At 38.3% G+C, this 18,979-nt stretch overlaps 1 protein-coding gene across 1 annotated transcript; it reads right to left on the bottom strand.

Annotated features, from left to right (window-relative positions):
- Nucleotides 1-324: 324 nt before the first annotated feature.
- On the bottom strand, nt 325-14,809 carry LOC139715349 (uncharacterized). The gene is made up of 6 exons (XM_071626928.1): nt 14,620-14,809; nt 12,959-13,121; nt 12,263-12,490; nt 5,328-5,397; nt 3,970-4,080; nt 325-2,454 (listed from the first exon to the last, which is right to left on the bottom strand). The coding sequence occupies exons 1-6, from the start codon at nt 14,713-14,715 to the stop codon at nt 2,373-2,375; spliced, it is 750 nt and encodes a 249-aa protein (XP_071483029.1). The 5' UTR covers nt 14,716-14,809; the 3' UTR covers nt 325-2,372.
- Nucleotides 14,810-18,979: the final 4,170 nt, after the last annotated feature.

The raw sequence follows: 18,979 nt of genomic DNA, 5'->3' as shown, positions 1-18,979 counted from the left end.
ACATTTTTTGTTTTAGCAACCAGTGACTAATTAGGCATTTTCACATCAGCCCGATGTTTTGAAATAGCGCACCATTCTTAGAATTTCCACCTTGGATTTTCATAACCCAATGACAAAATAGCGCACCATTTAATAATGTGAATTCAAATTAGCGCACTAATTTGAAAGCTAAGCTCGAGAAAATATCTCAACCCAAACTCGTGAAATTTCAGAAACAGGGGGATGATTTGCAAACTAGCACGCTATTTGATAATGTGAATTCACCTCAAGAAATTTGCATGATGCATCCCATCATGCCTAGCGTTTGTGACCTGATCAATCAAGGTAACCTGCACACAAATCGCAGGTAATTTTTTGAAGGTGCAAGCTCTACCGACGATGTTTGTGCATAACTGGCTATCAAATTAGCTTGAAACAATTTCGGGCTAATTCTCTTCAGGCGGATGTTAATCGGAAATGAAATATTTGCAATTGCGAAAAAAATCTTGAACTTGGATTTTTATCGGGCTGTTGTGAAAATGCCTATTGATTCTTTGTCATTCTTATCCGACTTAGTACAGATGAGATTCTGATCAATGAAGGTCTATCTATGATACACTTACAAAGCTTACCAACAGACAGGGCTGTTTCCTTCCTCACAATTAATGTGAGAGTAGCCTGAACTCACACAAGTCTCCATAATTGTAATACATACGGTGTATACATGTATCACAGAGCTACATTTGTACAACATGATGATAAATACTAAATCAGGGTACACACACATGTAATGCAGTAGTCTAAAAAATAATCATACATTATGAAATTACATTGATTCATAATAATTTACTACACAAATATACAGTTGTTATTAAAAAAAAATATATGAAAACTCCCTTCGACAACATCTACATGTATCGACGTAGTTGATAATTGTGTATAACAGTGGTTGGACGGATGTAATGAAACACTACAAAAGACAACAAAGACTCGAATTTTGTATCATGATTTGTTTGGATTTGGAGTAACTGAGTTGCGTATTTATTCAACATGGATTGAGAAACATACTATTTCTGTTGGTAGATGGCTCCAGAGGTATAAATGCTTAAGAATCCTTCTGCAAATGCATTTCTAATTCTACAACAATACTTTTTTTCTTCGGCAAATGGCACGTCCACAGTAAGAGTGAAACCATGAAGAAAATTACAAAACATATCATCTCCACATTCAGTACATTCTGAATGTTTTACATTACCATGGTGGTCACCATCTGTGAGACCTTACACATCTTCATGTAGACTGGTATGGGACACAGCAAATGATATTGACTGGAAAGACTAAAATCTTCCATGACATTTGTAACATACACTTGAACTTCTGACTAATGATCTTCAAAGTATTTGATTAATCTTTGTAAAGAGACAGGCAGTTTGTGTTCCATGACATCCACATGGACTTGAGTACAACAGCACATAATTTATTATGCCATTCTCCCTGTACGATGACTTCAATGCAGAGAAAGAAAGAAAAAAGAACATGAAATGATCACACACTAAAAGTTTGCTGAGATTATCACCATGAATGAAGACATGACTTAGTTAAGTCTCAATCCTATTGCATTCTAGACATTACACTTGAAATCATAATATGAATCTTAAAGGGTTGGCAGAGTTTTGGTCGAGACGGGGCATCAGGTTTCCAGTGTTTTTTATAATTTTTTGAGATAATGAGAAATGTCTTATGAAATATGAAAGAACATATCATTTGAAGAGGAATTCAAAGATTATTTGATGAAAATTGGCTTTGAAATGGCTGAGATATCCAAAACAAAAGCTATCCTAATAAAAGATGGGACTCACCTTTTATTAGGATCCCTTTGTTCTACTTTGTTTTGAGGATATCTCAGCCATTTCAAAACTGATTTACATCAAAGAAACTTTGAATTCCTCATAAAATTGTATGCTCTTTAACATTTCATAAAGTGATTTCTAAGTTTCTCGCAAAAAAAAAAAGAAGAAGTAAAAAGCTGAATCCTTACCTCAACCAGTACTATGCCATCCCTTTAAATAAACCATCTCTTTCAACTAATCAAAGGTCTGCATTTAGGATTTGCATTACCTGTCATGGAGGATGGCTCTGGTCAACCATTAATCAAAAGCCTGTGTTACTCTACTCAGTAAATACCCCTGTCAGAATGTTAGCACAGGGTGAGAAACATGACACACTTCTGACCAAAACAAAAAGAAAGTCTACCAACTCCTTCTCTCTCCACGAGAAACATGAAGAGAAACAATCATCAATGATAAGGCAAATAAATAAAGAAATACACACAAAAAAAAACACAATGGATGAAATAAGTATGAAACGGAGCCCTGGTACAGTGAAATGCCAGTCTATACCCTCTGTAGCTCCACAACAAATCTTTCAAAGTCTCCCTGCTCCTCCCTTCTAAGCTTGCCTATCACCTCTGCATTCCTGTGAAGTGCACAGACAGAAATAACAATCATCATTACAAATATAGAGGAAAAATGAAAATGATATTGAAGATAATTTTGACTCCCATTCATTCAATGACCATTGTATAATGATAAAGACACATGCCAGATTTTACTCAGTGAGCAGTCATTCAAAGTGAAATGAGAGTACACATTACTCAAAGAATGGAAGAACACTATTACAGTTATCAAACTCACCTCACACATACTGTACTATAATCCTGAATAAATTGTAACAACTTGTTTTCCTCTTCCAAGGCACAAAAGTAAAAATTGCAAAAATGAACAAGTTGTCATTCATGTGTAAATGCTCTTCCATGTAACAATAAGACAAAAAAGACAAATTTAACAAAATAAACACAAGAATTCAATTGAAAAGATCATCCTATGATCTCTATTATATCTTTGAAGCCCAAAAAGATCAATAAAGGCTAGAAATAATGGAGAAAAATGAAGAATTTTCTGTCAAATCCAAATTCAAGTGAAATGAGAGAAGAAGCAATATTAACAAAAATGGTAGGATTTTGAATTGATTTCTCAAATTAGGAAAATTGTAAATCATATTTGGTTCTTGAATTTGTCTCATGAATTCTTAAATTACTAAATTGAATGAATGAAATAAATATATCCTGTTCTTTTAATCATCGTTGTGCCCTTACTCCCTATGTCATTTGAAGTTTGAGTTCACAGAATATTCTTATTTTCCCCCTCCAGTTTCCCAGTTTGATTTTGTTTGCGGTTATAAAGAGATAAAGAGAACGAAAACTTATTTTTGCTATTTCATTCGTGTCTCTCATTGTGTTAAACTGGTCTTTTGTTATCATTGTTATCTTAAAGTGCATTTGCAAATGAAAGACAATTTGTCAATTTTTGCAATTTTTACTTTTATGCCCTGGAGGACAAAAACAAATGTGTTCACTCATGCATAAAGTTTCCCTTAATAATGACCTACTAGCTTGATAGCCAATTAAGTTAATATGGTATATGATACATTAATTTTCTTCTATGAAAGTCATGAACTCGAAAAAGTGTTTACTTTCTTTTTTTGCTGAGTGTAGATCCTAGAGAGATTACGTTCAGCTACTGTCTTGATTGCATACCAGTCATTTCATACACTTGGAATCCTATTCTTCACTTTTGGGATCATTGCAGAGAATGGTTACTGTCACAACTTCATAAACAGAGCTCTGGTATAATAAACATGCGTCTACTGTAAAAGTGGAAATTTTCATGTGAGTAATTTTTTGTGCTCAGGTAGGTAATGTGAATTTTGCAAATTTTTAATTCCGCATAATCAAAAGAAAAATGATGTGTGCTTTTATTTTCAGGCTAGTTACATGTCGCGTAACATGTGCTAAAATTTCCACACCGCAAAAATTTCATCTTTTACAGCATCAGATCAAGATTACAGCAAACTGTTTCCCTCGGAGGAAAATGTGTGGAGGCATACAATGTCTCATGTATATGAGGATAACAATAGAGGGCAGTAACTCACCCCAGCTCTGCATCACCATAGCTGATGTGAAGGTTTGAGAATGGGGTTAGAAGTCTGAGAGCTGCTCTCTTCTTCAGCATCTCAACAGTGTTACTGTCTTTCAGCTGGAATCTAGGGCAAAAGATGTTAACAACACAAACAACTTATTGTTGATGGAGATTAGAGTCTTTCGGATGGTTTATAAATTAGATACTGTAAAACGAGGAATGTTCACGTGCATTTTAATTTCGCGAATTTCGCGAGCGCCAAGATTCGCGAAATTAAAAAATGCACGCGAAGATTCTTGTCTACACTATATGCATCAAATGCCATTGGCATTTCGCGAAAATTTCATGCCGCAAAAAAAGCTGTCGGCTCCAATTCGCAAAAAATTCATGCCGCGAATATATCATGTTTTACAGTAACATGTTCGATCTGCCAAACTGGACTAACAGGCTAAACAACTACAACATGAAACTACAACCGAGAATGGTCACAACTCGTCTGAGTCTCTTCTGCAGCTTTGAATGCCTTCATTTCAAAGACATCAGAGAACATGAGGTGTTTGAAAAGAACACGAGACATCTTCTTCATATCTAAGTGCCTAACTTCATTTAAAGACTGGTACCATGGGGATACCATGCAATGAGAAGGCTGGCCCGACTTGTATGTATATTACAATGTATGCTCAGGAATCCCTCTAACAAATTGTGTTCACATTTATCACTGATCTCTATGTAGGTACGCACACAGCCGAAGAATCTCGACTGAAGTAAAACGTTCTTGACAAGTCACACTTTGATTCACATATTTGGTGACAGGCAATTCTATTCTCGCAGACCTGTGCTGTTCATGGTGTTCAAATGTACTCAGTGGGCAGCGAATGAAGACTTATTGAATTGGGCCAACCTTCTCTACACAGGATACCAGGTCTTTAACAGTGATAAAAAAAACCAGTGTGCATACTTAGTTCTGAATAACTGACCATGTACACTGCTGCCAAATTAAATCATTGGATATATGCAAATGGCAGTTCTAAGGAACTACCACATGCATCTGCTGTCCACATGAGTGTTATATGCCACCAACTTTGAAAGAGAGTTGGAGGAGATATTATGACTATCCCCTCCCCTGCAACAACACAAGATATAAATAATGGAAAGCATTCATTGGTCCTTTGCAAAAACTGTTGGCCAGACTAAAAATGTCCTGCTTTTGCTTAATTTCACTTCAGCCTCACCAACACAAATTTTGTATTTCATATTCTTCAAACTGCTGAAATACAGAAATGAAGCAACAAAATTTCTGTTCTTGTACTTTTGTCTCTCCATTAAAAAATGGGGAAAAAAAGTGACCATGAACCCCTCAAATTCACTCACGTCATCTTCTCTGGATTGACATCATTCTGGACATCTGTAGATTCCTCCTCAGACTCCTCAATTTCCGCTTCTGTAACGACAGGATGCGGTGGACAATAAAATGAATTTTAGCTGTAATCTCAGTTCAAACATTCTTTAATCAATCATTTTGTGTTTTGCATTCATGCATTTATAACATCTATCGAAGAAGCACTTTTTTGGGGGGAAAAAAAACCAAGTAGTGGCAACATATCATAACTGCTATTGCATTACAATATTTATATTATATTGGATGGCTATGAATGGGATACCAGGGAATATTGCACGAGTTAGGGCCAATATTGCACGAATCGAAGATGAGTGCAATATTGACCCTAACGAGTGCAATATTCCCTGGTATTCCATGAATCAAGGCCATCCAATATAATTATTATCATCTATACAATCAGGCAGAGCAAGCACAAACTGCACGAAATTACCCGGCTTCAACTTGTCTTGGAAGTTGACTCGGCAGTCACATCCCAGCGCTGACAAGGGGAAGCCCCTAAAACTGCGTATGAAACAAACAACTAGCAAGATGTTTGCGCGCTTGTGAATTGTAACAAAATGACGCGCACTAGTAGCAAGCGTTTGCGCATTCAGCAAGCGCTCGCGCAATAGACGAGACAGAATTGAATATGGTGTGATCTTGAACGGCAAGTAACAACGGTAGCCTATGGCGAATTAATACGTTGGCCTATGCGTTTCGTTCAATATGCTCTGATATTGAACGGTAAAAATTGCGCGGACTACAATACGCGTTTTTAATGCGGCGCTAAAACGTCCTATATAGATGATAATTCTCTTTCTTCATCAATCAATTCACCAATTAATCATATGAAGGAAGGCTGGCTCAGCACTTCTCAGTAATGATTTCAGAGAAAGTGTTCAGAGGACATGCAGTGTGCCCTACATATTTGATATACATGCATACATATCACACAAGAGCATAGGCGCCGGAAGTGGGGGGGGGGAGGGGGGCGGCTGCCCCCCCAATCCAAAAAGTGGGGGGGGGGGGGGGGGGGCAAAACGCATTTTTGCCCCCCCAAAAAGCCCCCCCCCCAAAAAAAAAAAGAATAATAATAATAACAAAAATAAATGAATAAACAAAGAAAATAAAACAGATATGCATATAAAAATATATGAATAAAAGGGAAAAAATATGGCTACAAACGGCAGCTTTTGGACTGTAAAATGTCAAAACTTTCAAGCTCGCTCGCTTCGCTCGCTCGCATCCAGCAGTTGAGCCCGGTGCGCCTCCCCCTTAATTTCTAAAGCGAAAAACATAGCTACGACGGCAGTTGTTGGACTCTAGAATTTCACAATTTTCAAGCTCGCTCGCTTCGCTCGCTCGCATTGAATCGTTATGCCATTCTCCTAATATTGCTGACAGTAATTGCCAGTAGTTGCACCCGATGCCCCCACCCCTTAATTTCCAAAGCGAAAGATAAATATAGCTACAAACGGGAGTTTTGGGACTGTAAAATGTCAAAATTTTCAAGCTCGCTCGCTTCGCTCGCTCGCATTGAATCGTTATGCCACTCTCCTAACGTTGCTGCCAGTAATTGCCAGCAGTTGCGCCCGATGCCCCCCCCCCTTAATTTCCAAAGCGAAAGATATAGCTACAAACGGGAGTTTTTGGACTGTAAAATGTCAAAATTCTCAAGCTCGCTCGCATTGAATCGTTATGCCATTCTCCTAATGTTGCTGCCAGTAATTGCCAGCAGTTGCGCCCGATGCGCCACCCCATTAATTTCCAAAGTGAAAGATATAGTTACAAACCCCAGTTTTGGGACGTGAGAATGTCAAAATTGTCAAGCTTGCTCACTTCGCTCGCTCGCATATCGTTATGCCATCCTCCTAATGTTGCTGCCAATAACTGCCAGCAGTTGCGCCCGATGTGCCCCCATTTTAGTCCATGGCCAGGTCAGATATTGGTACCATCCAAAAGGGACAAAACCCTTTGTGATGCCGTTTTGTTTGTTAGGGATATATAAGTGTATCAAACTATGATAGCAATTCCAAATGAGTAGCTTTGTCATGAAAAATGTAGTCTTTAATCAATGCTTTTTGGGTTTTGATAATCAGCCCGCACGTCTGAACCAAGACTATACACAGAACGATAAAGCACGGTCTCTACGGAGCGCGCTGTTTTGAACGCGGTGCATCTGTCTATGGAGTGATAGTCTACGTTCAAGACAGCCGCGGCCATATCCAAATGCTGTTCTACATGGTACCTCTCTTTATGTAGGAAAAATTGTATGGAATGGGAGACGTTACCGCAAAACGGTATTTTTCTATCATTCGTTGCCATTCATTTTCTTGCTAAAATACCCATGGAAATTTATTTCTACGACAAATTGCTACATTCCAGTGTGCATATTTTCATATCTTTTGCCGAGAAAGAACTAGCAATTTAAAGTTGTTTTCATACAGTTTTACAGCCAATTCAAGGGCTACATCTGGATGAGTGACTATTGTATCAATGAGTATTTAAAGGGGAAGGCTAGTAACTGATCTGTGGGAATCAGTGCGAATGCTGGGGATGATTGTTCCAATTCTTTTGGGATTCATTTAAGAGTACATTATATATCTATCGTTGTGTGAAAATTATTTGCTTCAGAACGGTCTCATATTCAAGTAATGTGCAGCTTAATGCCCCGTCACTGACCAGGCATGCTAACCTGGAAACATTAGACTGCACATTACTTGAATATGAGACCATTCTGAAGCAAATTATTTTCACACAAACAATAGATATATAATGTACTCTTGAATGAATCTCCATATTGGAACAATCATCTCCCAGCATTTCCACTGATTCCCACTGATCAGTTACTAGCCTTCCCCTTTAAGACATACTTAATCAAGGCTTACATATTATTATGATAAGATAAGTGATAATATATTTCCTGTTTGAAAGAACAATGAAAATTGGAATTATGGAGTAATCACAATAAAGATGGCAGTTCAAAAAGACAAGATTACACAGAGCGGAAAGAGAGTACTAATGTATTAAAATTCCATTACATATAAAGTTAGATAACAGCGTCAAACAAGGTATTTGCAGATCTTGATATCGATACCAGCAAATGACCGCGGTCGTACCCCAAGGGTTGTATACAGCAAGGGAATTGGAGGGTTTTGCCCATCTCCCATTCCTAGACTTTTACCCCCAAACCAGACTTTTTTACTTGGACATCACATTTTCAAATGATTTATCAAATATTGAGTAAGTCATTGAACAATTAAAGAAATTATCCTTTTTTTTGGGGGGGGGGGGGGGGGAGGGGTTGTTAATTGTGTTTCTCGCAACTTGGTTATTTTAGCATAACGCATGGCAAGGGGCAAAGTAATTTCGATTTAGCAATTCTATTTGTTTCTTGGTATCTACTTGGATTTTTTTTTAATACCTTGTGTCAGAGGGGATCGTTATAATAATTCTTCCCTGTTCCAGACTTATGAAACTCCACCAAAATGCAATTGCTCTAAAAATTCTGACAAATACTTTGCAACAAACACTAATTTGCTCCGTCGAGGCTTGCTGACTTTCTGAAGTTGCATGGCGGTGACCAATAAAAACAAAACAGAAGAACAAAGCCGCCCCAAAACTCTCTCTTTTCGATTAACGCCCATATTGTATCTGCGTGCCTATTTTGTGCTTGCTCATTAGTTTGTTTGAATTAGAATTAATAATGTTCGTTTTTTCCTGTGTCTTTTGGTATTATTATCATGGCACTATCTATCCTATTTCCTGTCACTTTATCCTTTCCATTAAGTGTCGAAGTAAATTTGCTCTGAAGAGTGTTTCGTATATTTTGTAACATTAACTCACCCGTTTTGCAGAAGTAATATTAAGAAGGATGTTTTGCTATCTCTCGTTGTGCTCTTAATTTTGCTGAATATGCAGATATCTCGCTATTGGCATGTTGGTACTTGGGAGTTGTTTGTTGAGGTGTGTACTTTGTATGTCAAAATGATATCGAAATGTTGGTGATGATAGTGGCTCTGATTATTTTGGAGTAGAACAGAATTATTTGATAACGAATATAGTAATCATGACTTTAACAAAAGGTGACAGATACAATTTCGTCATTGATAGTGTCCTTTGAAATGCCGTTTTTCACTCTTTCCCCCTAAATATTCCCCAAAGTGTTGATTGCATAGTTGAATAACAATGCTAAGAACACGAAGAATGCAACAGCTCGTGTGTGTGGAATGGGGGTGACCTCGCATTTGTTTACGTGACAGTGGATGAATTGTTATCATCTCCAAAATAGCAAAAATGTGGAGAGGGAGGTGCTCCGCTGATACTGAAATTTTGCTCACTATAAGTTTGATATCTTGTCTGATCAAATTTGATGTCGTTTCCCGAAACTTATTACGCATATATAAGATATAAGATATGTTTAATTAGTGTTAAAGTATTTTGGTTACCATGGCAACAAATAAGTTATAAGCAAGCAATAAGCAAGTTCCGTTTCACATTTTGACCCTTTTTTCAGCTTCTTGTTACTTATTATTTTATGTATTCACAACATAAAATAATACAATTTTATACTTTTAAAGAAAGTATTCAATTATGTTTGAAAAAGCTACAGCGCCCTCTTGTGCTTTGTCTTGATTTTTTCTGTGGTAAACACCATTTTCTTAAGATTTGGACCTGTAAATGCTCCGAAAAGGTTAAAAGTTGAAATGTGTCTTAATATGTCTAGATAGAAATAAACAGCAAAAAGTAGTTGCAATTTCGCCTTAACTGCCCGACACATGTCCTAAAATTAGTTAATTTAATATTATTTGATGGAATTCTGTTTGTTTTCTTTGTATATTGACAAATTGCTCCCTCTTTGTGGTTTCCAAGAAAAGTTTTGATGGTGCTATTTTGTAGAGTATGTCTTGATTTACATTTGTGCCACATTTCAGAGCAATTGATAGAAAAATATTGAAATTATAGAGGGAGCGGATTGTGCCCTCCATGGTTTACCGAGCTTAAAAAGGTATTTGGAGTTATGAGGGTTAACGGCTAGTACTGAGACTAAGCTACTTCTCTGGAATTGCTATCATAGCAAAATATAATCTACAGATACATACTATTTCAAAATGCATAAGCAGAATTTGTCCCTTTAAGTGGTACCAATATCGTAAAAATCTGGTCTTGGCCCATGGACTATTTATTTCCAAAGCGAAATATATTATAGCTACAATTAAAACTCCAGTTTTGGAACTGTAGAATATCTAAATTTTCAAGCTCGCTCACTTCGCTCGCTCGCATTTTATTGTTATGCCATTCACCTTATGTTGCTGCACAGTATATAATTTGTCGATCGTTTCACACCGTCATTCCATAATCCATGTAAGGAAAACTTACAATTTTCCTCAATGACTGCGTTGTTCAATGTATCACATTCCGTAATGTATATTGTAGTCCCATTATTGCTCACGCACACACGCACAAGCATACAGACCGTCAAAATTACTTTATGGTTCCCCCATGTTTCGACCCACCGTATACGCCACTTTACATATATATATACCGGGTGTCCCAAAAAAAGCGGAATGGTGGATTTTAAGTATCTTGCGGTCTAAAAGTTATCTTTTGACATCATTAGAAAGAGCATCTTCCGCAGAAGACTATGATACCAAAATCATTACATTTGGTTCAGTACTTTTTATTCTACGCCAATTTCTGAAAATGCAGTAATTGTCAAATTTCGCCGGATTTTTGCGACTTATGAGATAATAATTTGAGTGCGACACGCGATCCATACGGTGAACATTGTGTAAGCTCGGTGATCCATGTCAACAAAAGATACAGCTTTCACATTGGGCACGGGCCAGGAAAAAACAGTGTGTGTGTGTGTGTGTCTGTGCGTGTGTGTGTGTGTGCGCCCAATATGAAAGCGTTATCTTTTGTTGACATGGATCAATGAGCTTACACAATTCACCGTATGGAACGCGTTTCGCACCCAAATTATTATCTCATAAGTCGCAAAAAATTGAAAATGACTGCATTTACAGAAATTGGCGTAGAATAAAAAGTACTGAACCAAATCTAATGATTTGGGTATCATGGTCTTCTGCGGAAGATGCTCTTTCTAACGATATCAAAAAATATATCACTTTTAGAACGTAAGGTACTAAAAATCCACCGTTCCGCTTTTTTTGGGACAACCGGTATATATATATATATATAATAGATGTGTGTGCGTGTGTGTGTGTGTGTGTGTGTGTATGTGTATATTGTGTAACATATGCATGGTCTAATCTTGAGCCCCCCTCCAATGTTTGCCCCCCCCCCCCCCCCCCCCCCCCCCCCCCCCCCCCAATCCAAAACTGCTTCCGGCGCGCCTGCACAAGAGCATCTATTCAAAGCAAACCTGCAAAAACATATTTACTGGAAACAAGATTCCACTCCAAAGCAGCATTTCTTTGAAATGTCTTTTGTGAAATTGTTGAGGCATGACTTGATCTTAGCTCTTGGAATAGGTGAATATCAAGACTAGTATCATGATATGCTCATTTTCAAATACTTACTGGCAATTTCATAGTTTGTACATTTCTAATTTTTGATATCTAAACTGTTCTTGATGCAGATCTGACAGTAAGGACATAATTGGCACAATGTTTTAACTTCCAACTGATGGATACAAGTTTGTGCTTGGCAAATCAAGATTAATATTTTCCTTCACAACATTCACCTCATTGCACCTCAAGATTAAATTTTAGTAAAAGACATAAAACACCACCCTCTCTGTTTATGAAGGTGTCCATCCAGATTATTACACACAAAATATCAGGCAAAGTATTGTACTGTATGGCTAAGTGCGATAAATTATGGGTCACCATCAGTTGAAACTTGCTCTTTGCCGAATGTAGTTAAGTCAAATGTGCAAATGATACACATGCAGTCAACTTACCTTGCTCCTTGAAAACCATTTCATAGTAGAAGTGTGTGGCATTTCTGAAAGAGCTTGGCCAGACATAACCTTTGCCTTTAGGCTTGTAGTGCTTGGTGACCTTTGACCTTGCATCCCTAGAGTTCATGCCGATGCCGTACACATAGAAGAGCTTCTTTCCTCGAGAGCTGGGCGCGCCTTTGTAGACATAGTTGAATTTGTATCTCTCGTCAGGCCTAGCTACCGCGGCTGTTACAAGGGTTGGAAAGAGAAATTTCTGTACATAGAAATAGTCTTATGAGCATACAATCTTACAATGAAAACAGGCAGTCAACATTTTTGCAGAAAACATGGATATGATCTAGATATTTGAACACACATATTAAGGCATGATAGATATCATGGACTATCACAGCAGCGGATGTAACACAGATGAAACAATGGCGATATGATGCTGTTTAACCTTTTGTATGCATGTGGTTTCACTACTCAAAAGAACATGAGGGTATTAATTCACAAATGACACGGTATACTACATACAGTACTTACTGCATACTTGGCACATAAACACTGCATACAATAACTAAATGGCTTACAACAAGGATATTTGTCTTTCTGTCTTACAGGGTCTTGCATTTGGGGATGTGTCTACGCATTTAGTTGAGATAGGCTTTGTCATACAAGCTACATGTACAGCTGACCAGTGTTTTTGTCTACCTTCACTGTAATCGTCCAGTCTGGCCTGGTAGAAGTAGCCTTTCTTGTTGACCTTCACCTCCTGGTCAGCTGTCTCTTTCTTGTTCACGCTGTCCTCATCCCGACGATACCTGACCGTTCCGTGACCAAGGTCAACGAGAGCTGGAGCATCAATCAACACACTCTGGAGTGAAGAGAAAGAAAAGAGGAAATGCATATGCATTGCAGAAGAGTTGCTTGTCTCGCACATTCCATGAACCAGTTTATGCCTGTAATCATAATGTAGAGGCATTGTAGATTTCCAAAATTTGTGCAGCCTATATGACTTGCATTGGCAAATTATATTGCTACACTCTAGTTAGTAGTAATGCCCAAGATGTACGTAAATCGCATAGAAACCTGTAACAATATTAAGCAGTATATTTGTCAGTAGGCCTATGTACTATTCCATTGTATGTACATCGGCCCCTACCAGAAGTATCTATCAGTTACTATCACAGAAGTCTGAAGCAACAGATAACTTCTCTTGGAGTTAGAGAAAATGTCTAACGTTATAGGATATTACAATCAACTGTTGTTGGTAGGTGCAGCAACTGGAATGATGTAGGACTGGGTTGGTACATCATAGTGAGTCTGGAATCTTTTCTGTTGTTGTTGGAGGGAGGTGATTGAAGCTCTTCCACTTCACTGTTCTGTTCCAGCATGGATTGCACACTGGATGTGTTGTGGTATCTTTTCAGTGAGAATCTGGCTGCTTGTCTTTGAACCATTTTTAGTTATAAACATAACTGCGACCAGCCCCAACGCTCCCACAGTAAAACTGTGTACACTACAAGGAGGGCCCCGGGGTTTGAGTAACACTGTCTGTGCTGTGTTACATGTAGACCCCTCTACTAACACTAACACTAACAAGTAACAGTTTAGAGATTGTTTTGTAGAACACTAACTGACTCTAGAGACGGTCGAGGCCAGTATGCAGATCAACGTAATTATGTACGTAGATATAACAACATTAATCTTAAGTAACTCATGAACTATGGACACTTCTGGCAGATAGGTGGTGTTAATAGACTATGTAAACCGTCAACAACACCCAACAGTGTCACTGACACTCAGTGCCAGTGTGGACATTTCGGGAAACCCACTCACAAGGGGGGCCCCTCCTTATAAGTAACCCGTCCCCCTTATAAGTAACCCCGTCCCCCTTATAAGTAACCCCCGGGGCACCCCTTATAAGGAGTCTCCACCTTTTTTTGCAATGCAACGCGAAAATGAAAGGACTGCGGCAATTCGCTTGATTATGTCCATAAAGCTTCACAAGTTTCCTAGTTACTCACAAAATTTGAGCAAAATCGGTTTGAGGCATCATATCTAAAATCATGGATTTAAATGCGATGTCAAACGACCCATGCGAATGCTGAAATGCGAGCGATTACTGGCGTGAGTGTCGCCAGTGGCGGCGGCGCGGCAATGCTTGAGTGCAGACGTGGCGACTGAGCTGGCGTGAGTGTCGCCAGGCGCGGCGGCGCGGCAATGCTTGAGTGCAGACGTGGCGACTGAGTACATGTACTCAGTCGCCACGTCTGCACTCAAGCATTGCCGCGCCGCCGCACCTGGCGACACTCACGCCAGTGCATGCATGGTTGGACATCCGGACATTCATTATCCTTATTTTAGCTTACCTCTCCTCCAGTTTTCTTGCCCTCTTTCGCAGCCAGTTCGACTCGAGGACTCATCGGCATTCCCACGACTGGGTTTTTACCAGCTCCTGCTCCCATTCCTACTCCATTTTTGTAACAATAACGGTACTGCCAAAGTTATGTTTCTATCACAGTCAGTCAGCTGTCTACCACCAGTGGACTGATCGCATTACTCCGGCACCCTACTTCGACGCCATAGTTTATCATCACCTTGCCAATCACTTTGACGTCATAATATGGCACCTGTGCGTTTGCCTGTACAGGTTATGAACTTAGATGGCGCGCATCTATGAGATATTTCAAAGCACATTGGCTTGGCTGCCATGGTTGCAGTGTGTATCTGCGGCAGGTGCTATCGAAGGCAGATCTTCGTCGATGGTGGACACGTCAACCTAACGGATTATACTTTCCTTCTCTTTTTTCTTTTTCTTTATTTTTTATGCTTGTTCTTGTTCTCATTCTTTTATTTTCTATGTCTTCAACTTTTTCTTGTTCGTCTTCTTGTTTTTGTTCTTCTCGTTCTTTTTCGTCTTCTTTCTCTTCTCCTTTTTTCTTCTCTCTCTTCTCTTTTTTCTTTTCTTCTTTCTCTCATCCAGTCCTCCTCTTCCTCCTCTTCCTCTTCCTCTTCTTCCTCCTCCTCCTCATCACGCTCCTTCTTCTTCTTCTTCTCTCCTTCTTCTTCGACCACACATTTCACTGAAATTCAATAAAATTGGGCGAGGGTTAAAGTAGGACCGTAAGTTTTATTCACTCGTTTACATTATCATCGAAAGGAATGTAGACCATCACCCCAACACCTGGTTCTTTCCTCTCCCATGCTTTTTTGTTGGCTTGTGCCATCATCATAGTACCGTAACATGTCACTGAACCTTACAAATTTACTACCAAAAATAAATATGATTCGTCACCAATCAATCTGCCAGACAACAGATAACTCCAATTGCTCTGAAGCGGACCAGGGGGATGATAAAATAGGTGTTTACAAAAATGATTACAGATTTCACGCCTCGCATATCGTCTGAAAATAACAAAGCGCGTCTCATTCAGTGTCATTGCTTCCAGGTTTAAGAGCCTCTAGAGGTGGAAGAACAGTTGCGTCCGACACATCTTGAGGGTAATGTTTACTGTGTCACGTCTGGTGTTCGAACATTTCATGGTGGCTCGCTGAAAGTGACCTTCATAAACACACATACACACACACACACACACACACACACACACACGCACTATCCAACACTAGTATTATATTAAGTATCTCATATAGACATTATTGACTGACACTTACGCAAAGTTGCGGATGGCTTAGTATTAAATTTGATTGAGAATCGCATGGTATCGAATTTGATATCGATTATGATGATTTATTGTCAATCGACAATATCAAAATTGAAATTGGTGTACCTATAATTCAGAAGATGCTGTTTTTGTTATCATTATTATTTTGTTCGTAGGCCTACGGCATGTCGACGGTTCTCCTTTTAAGAATGATCAGAAGTCGGCATTTATGAACGACTGAAGCAGCCAATATCCATTGACGGTGAAAAAAGAGAAAAGCTCTCTTATCGGAGGAAGACACACAAGAGACTTTCACTTCGAACTCTTGTATTAATGTGTTAGTAAGTTGTGGAATCATGAAGTTGTATGATATTGCATAATCCATTGTTTGTAATGGCTTGACTTATCTTTACATTTTCTGGTATTGTTTTACTGAATAGAGTTCATACATCAATATAACAGCTGTTAATTTCACAGTTTAGAACAGGGCCCCATTTCATAAAGAGTTTATTTGATGACAACCACACACTTTGCTGGAATGACTATTGTCATGGTAACGACAAGAATACAGCTTCCTGATTGGCTGTTTGCTGTGGAAAGTGGTCATTCCAGCAAGAGTTGTCATCCTAACATCTTTTATGAAATGGGGCCCAGGTCATTCAGTATAATGATTCCTCTATCTACTGATATTACAGCGACAATGTAGATGAGCGGATGAACTGACGACATTCTTCTATGAAATGATAAGCTGTCAAATCTAGTTTTCATTTCACCTTTGTTTTGCACTATTATGCATTCTATTGTAGATGCATTTCCTAGGATCGAAGGTAGATGTCTCTCGATTAGGACGATTTCAAAGAGTAAGCAAATTAACACAATTTTGTCGTAGTTCTCTTCAGCTACCTTGTAACCCATTACGTAAAGAGGATCGTCCTTTTCCTAAGAAGAGAAAGGTGGTAACGACTGGTCCCATGATTACTTCTAACTAAATATCACAGTCATCCCTACGTATTGTAAATATTGTACGAGAGTGATTTAATTGGGGTCTGTTCCGGTTTGTATACTAAGTTTATGTCTGAATCAATGCAGGAAGCTGTGTAACTTTTTTGTCAGTTTTCTTTCAAAACAGATGATTATTTGGTGTGTTTTAACGTTTAAGTGGGAGATGAATAACCTTCAAGCATCTGATCTTTGAGTTACGTTAATAGCTTCCGTTGTTTTGGCACTTCTATTTATGTAAAATCCTCTGTATACGCAATACAAAAGTAGTACTGTCCATGAACTGTCTTATTTTGATTTTCGACGATGGAGATGGACTACACAGGGCAGCGGCAAGCATGATCATACAGTGCCACATCGCATTTGCTAGGAATATAGATTGTTTTTGGAGCGAATTCCAGTCAGTAACACACAAAATCTATTCCGAGTGGGATTGCTGCTTTTTATGCAATCAAACTTTTCTTCCTATTAAGTCCTATTAAGACTTACTGTGTGCTTGATAATGTCACCACTGTCCATTCTCGGTAATAGTCTTGTTTCATTTTGACTGGATATGCAAGTTCGCTGTATATATAATGTAGGCTCTTAATGAAATGAAATGAAATGAAATGAAATTTACCATGCTTCTCTGTTTCAAATAGTAGGGTATTGTTACATTGCACTTAGTGCACACTGCAATCCTTATTCATTGTTTTATGATTTCCTATCACTTTATAACCATTATTATTCTTAATGATGCTTATAATTGGGACAAATAATGTTATGGTCTTTATTAGCATATCAGGGCAATTACCCCCCCCCCCCCCCCTTCCCTAGGACAATTACCTCTGGCTAAATACTGGTTAGTGATAGGGTTAGAGTAATGATAAGGGTTAGGGTTAGGTTTAGGGTGACAGCTTGGTTAGGGTTAGGATGAGGTTCAGGATTAGGATTAGGGTTATGGTCAGGGGAAGGGTCTGGGGTAATTGCCTAAGAGGTAATTGCTCTAGAACTATTTTGTTCTTTTGTTTTGCTTGGTATACAAGCTGAATGTTTTGTACTTCGTGACTATTCAATAAAAATGCAACAAAAACAAAAACCAATAATAGAGCTGTAGGTATCTCCCGGTACATGTAAGCACCTATATCTCAAAGACACACCATTGCTTAATTGCAGTCGTTTCCTTTGGTTAGTCAGAGTTCCTTTTCTTTTTCTATTCTTCCAAATTCCGTTAGTATGCACACAAAATGATATGCATTTATGAATGAATCAGTAAACACTAGCAACTAGCGTATGCACATTATGCGGGCAAGTGAAAGTTTTATTGGAGTCAGGTTTTTTTTAAGTCTCTTTACATGCCTCAAAATTCAGCTGAATGTATATTGCAGGTATATCAAAATGTACGGTACAGTCTATGTGTGTTATTATGTGTTTGTATGTTTCTGTCTTCTACTTTCATGTTCCTCTTACAGTCTACCGCTCCTTCTCTTTTTTTCTCTCTCTCTCTGGGGAAAAACTTATTCACTTTTCAGTAGATTTCTCCCACTAAAGTCAGTAAAATTTTGTTTATTGCATAGATGCAGTTCCCCCGAACTAATGTCGTATATTCAACGTCACGTACACATTGAGATTATACTATATAATAGCTTGTATAATTATTAGTTTATTTAAAAATAGTTAAAAAAAGTCTTATGAGTAAATCATTACGAGTTATGATCCAAACTTCAATGTGTTTATTTTGTGTCATGTTTAAAAAGTGAAAGTGGAAATAAAAGTCAGATGTTAATTGGATGAAACTGAATGACACTTATCTTGTCATCATTTAATGGAGTCTCGCGAACACTTTGATCTGTATAATAGTCATATTACAATGTTTGATGTGATTTGTCAGTTGTTAACGTCTGTATTTATAGGTTTTGAAAATGTGTTGCATTTTGAGAGGCATTCAAAGACTCCATTTCCCCTGCATTGTGGTCCAGAACTGGTCAACAAAGAAACATGTGTATTGTCATTGTGCTTATGTATAGATACACCGTACTTTTTGTGTCCACAGGCTGCACTGAAAGTGTTTGTATGTGTGTGTGGGGGG

This window comes from Diadema antillarum, unplaced genomic scaffold (assembly GCF_040938485.1).
Source record: "Diadema antillarum isolate AM-2024a unplaced genomic scaffold, OU_Dant_1.0 scf00000047, whole genome shotgun sequence".
In the NCBI taxonomy this organism is placed as follows: domain Eukaryota; kingdom Metazoa; phylum Echinodermata; class Echinoidea; order Diadematoida; family Diadematidae; genus Diadema; species Diadema antillarum.
The sequence above is the reverse complement of the archived record's forward strand: the minus strand, read 5'-3'. Positions and strand labels throughout refer to the sequence as shown.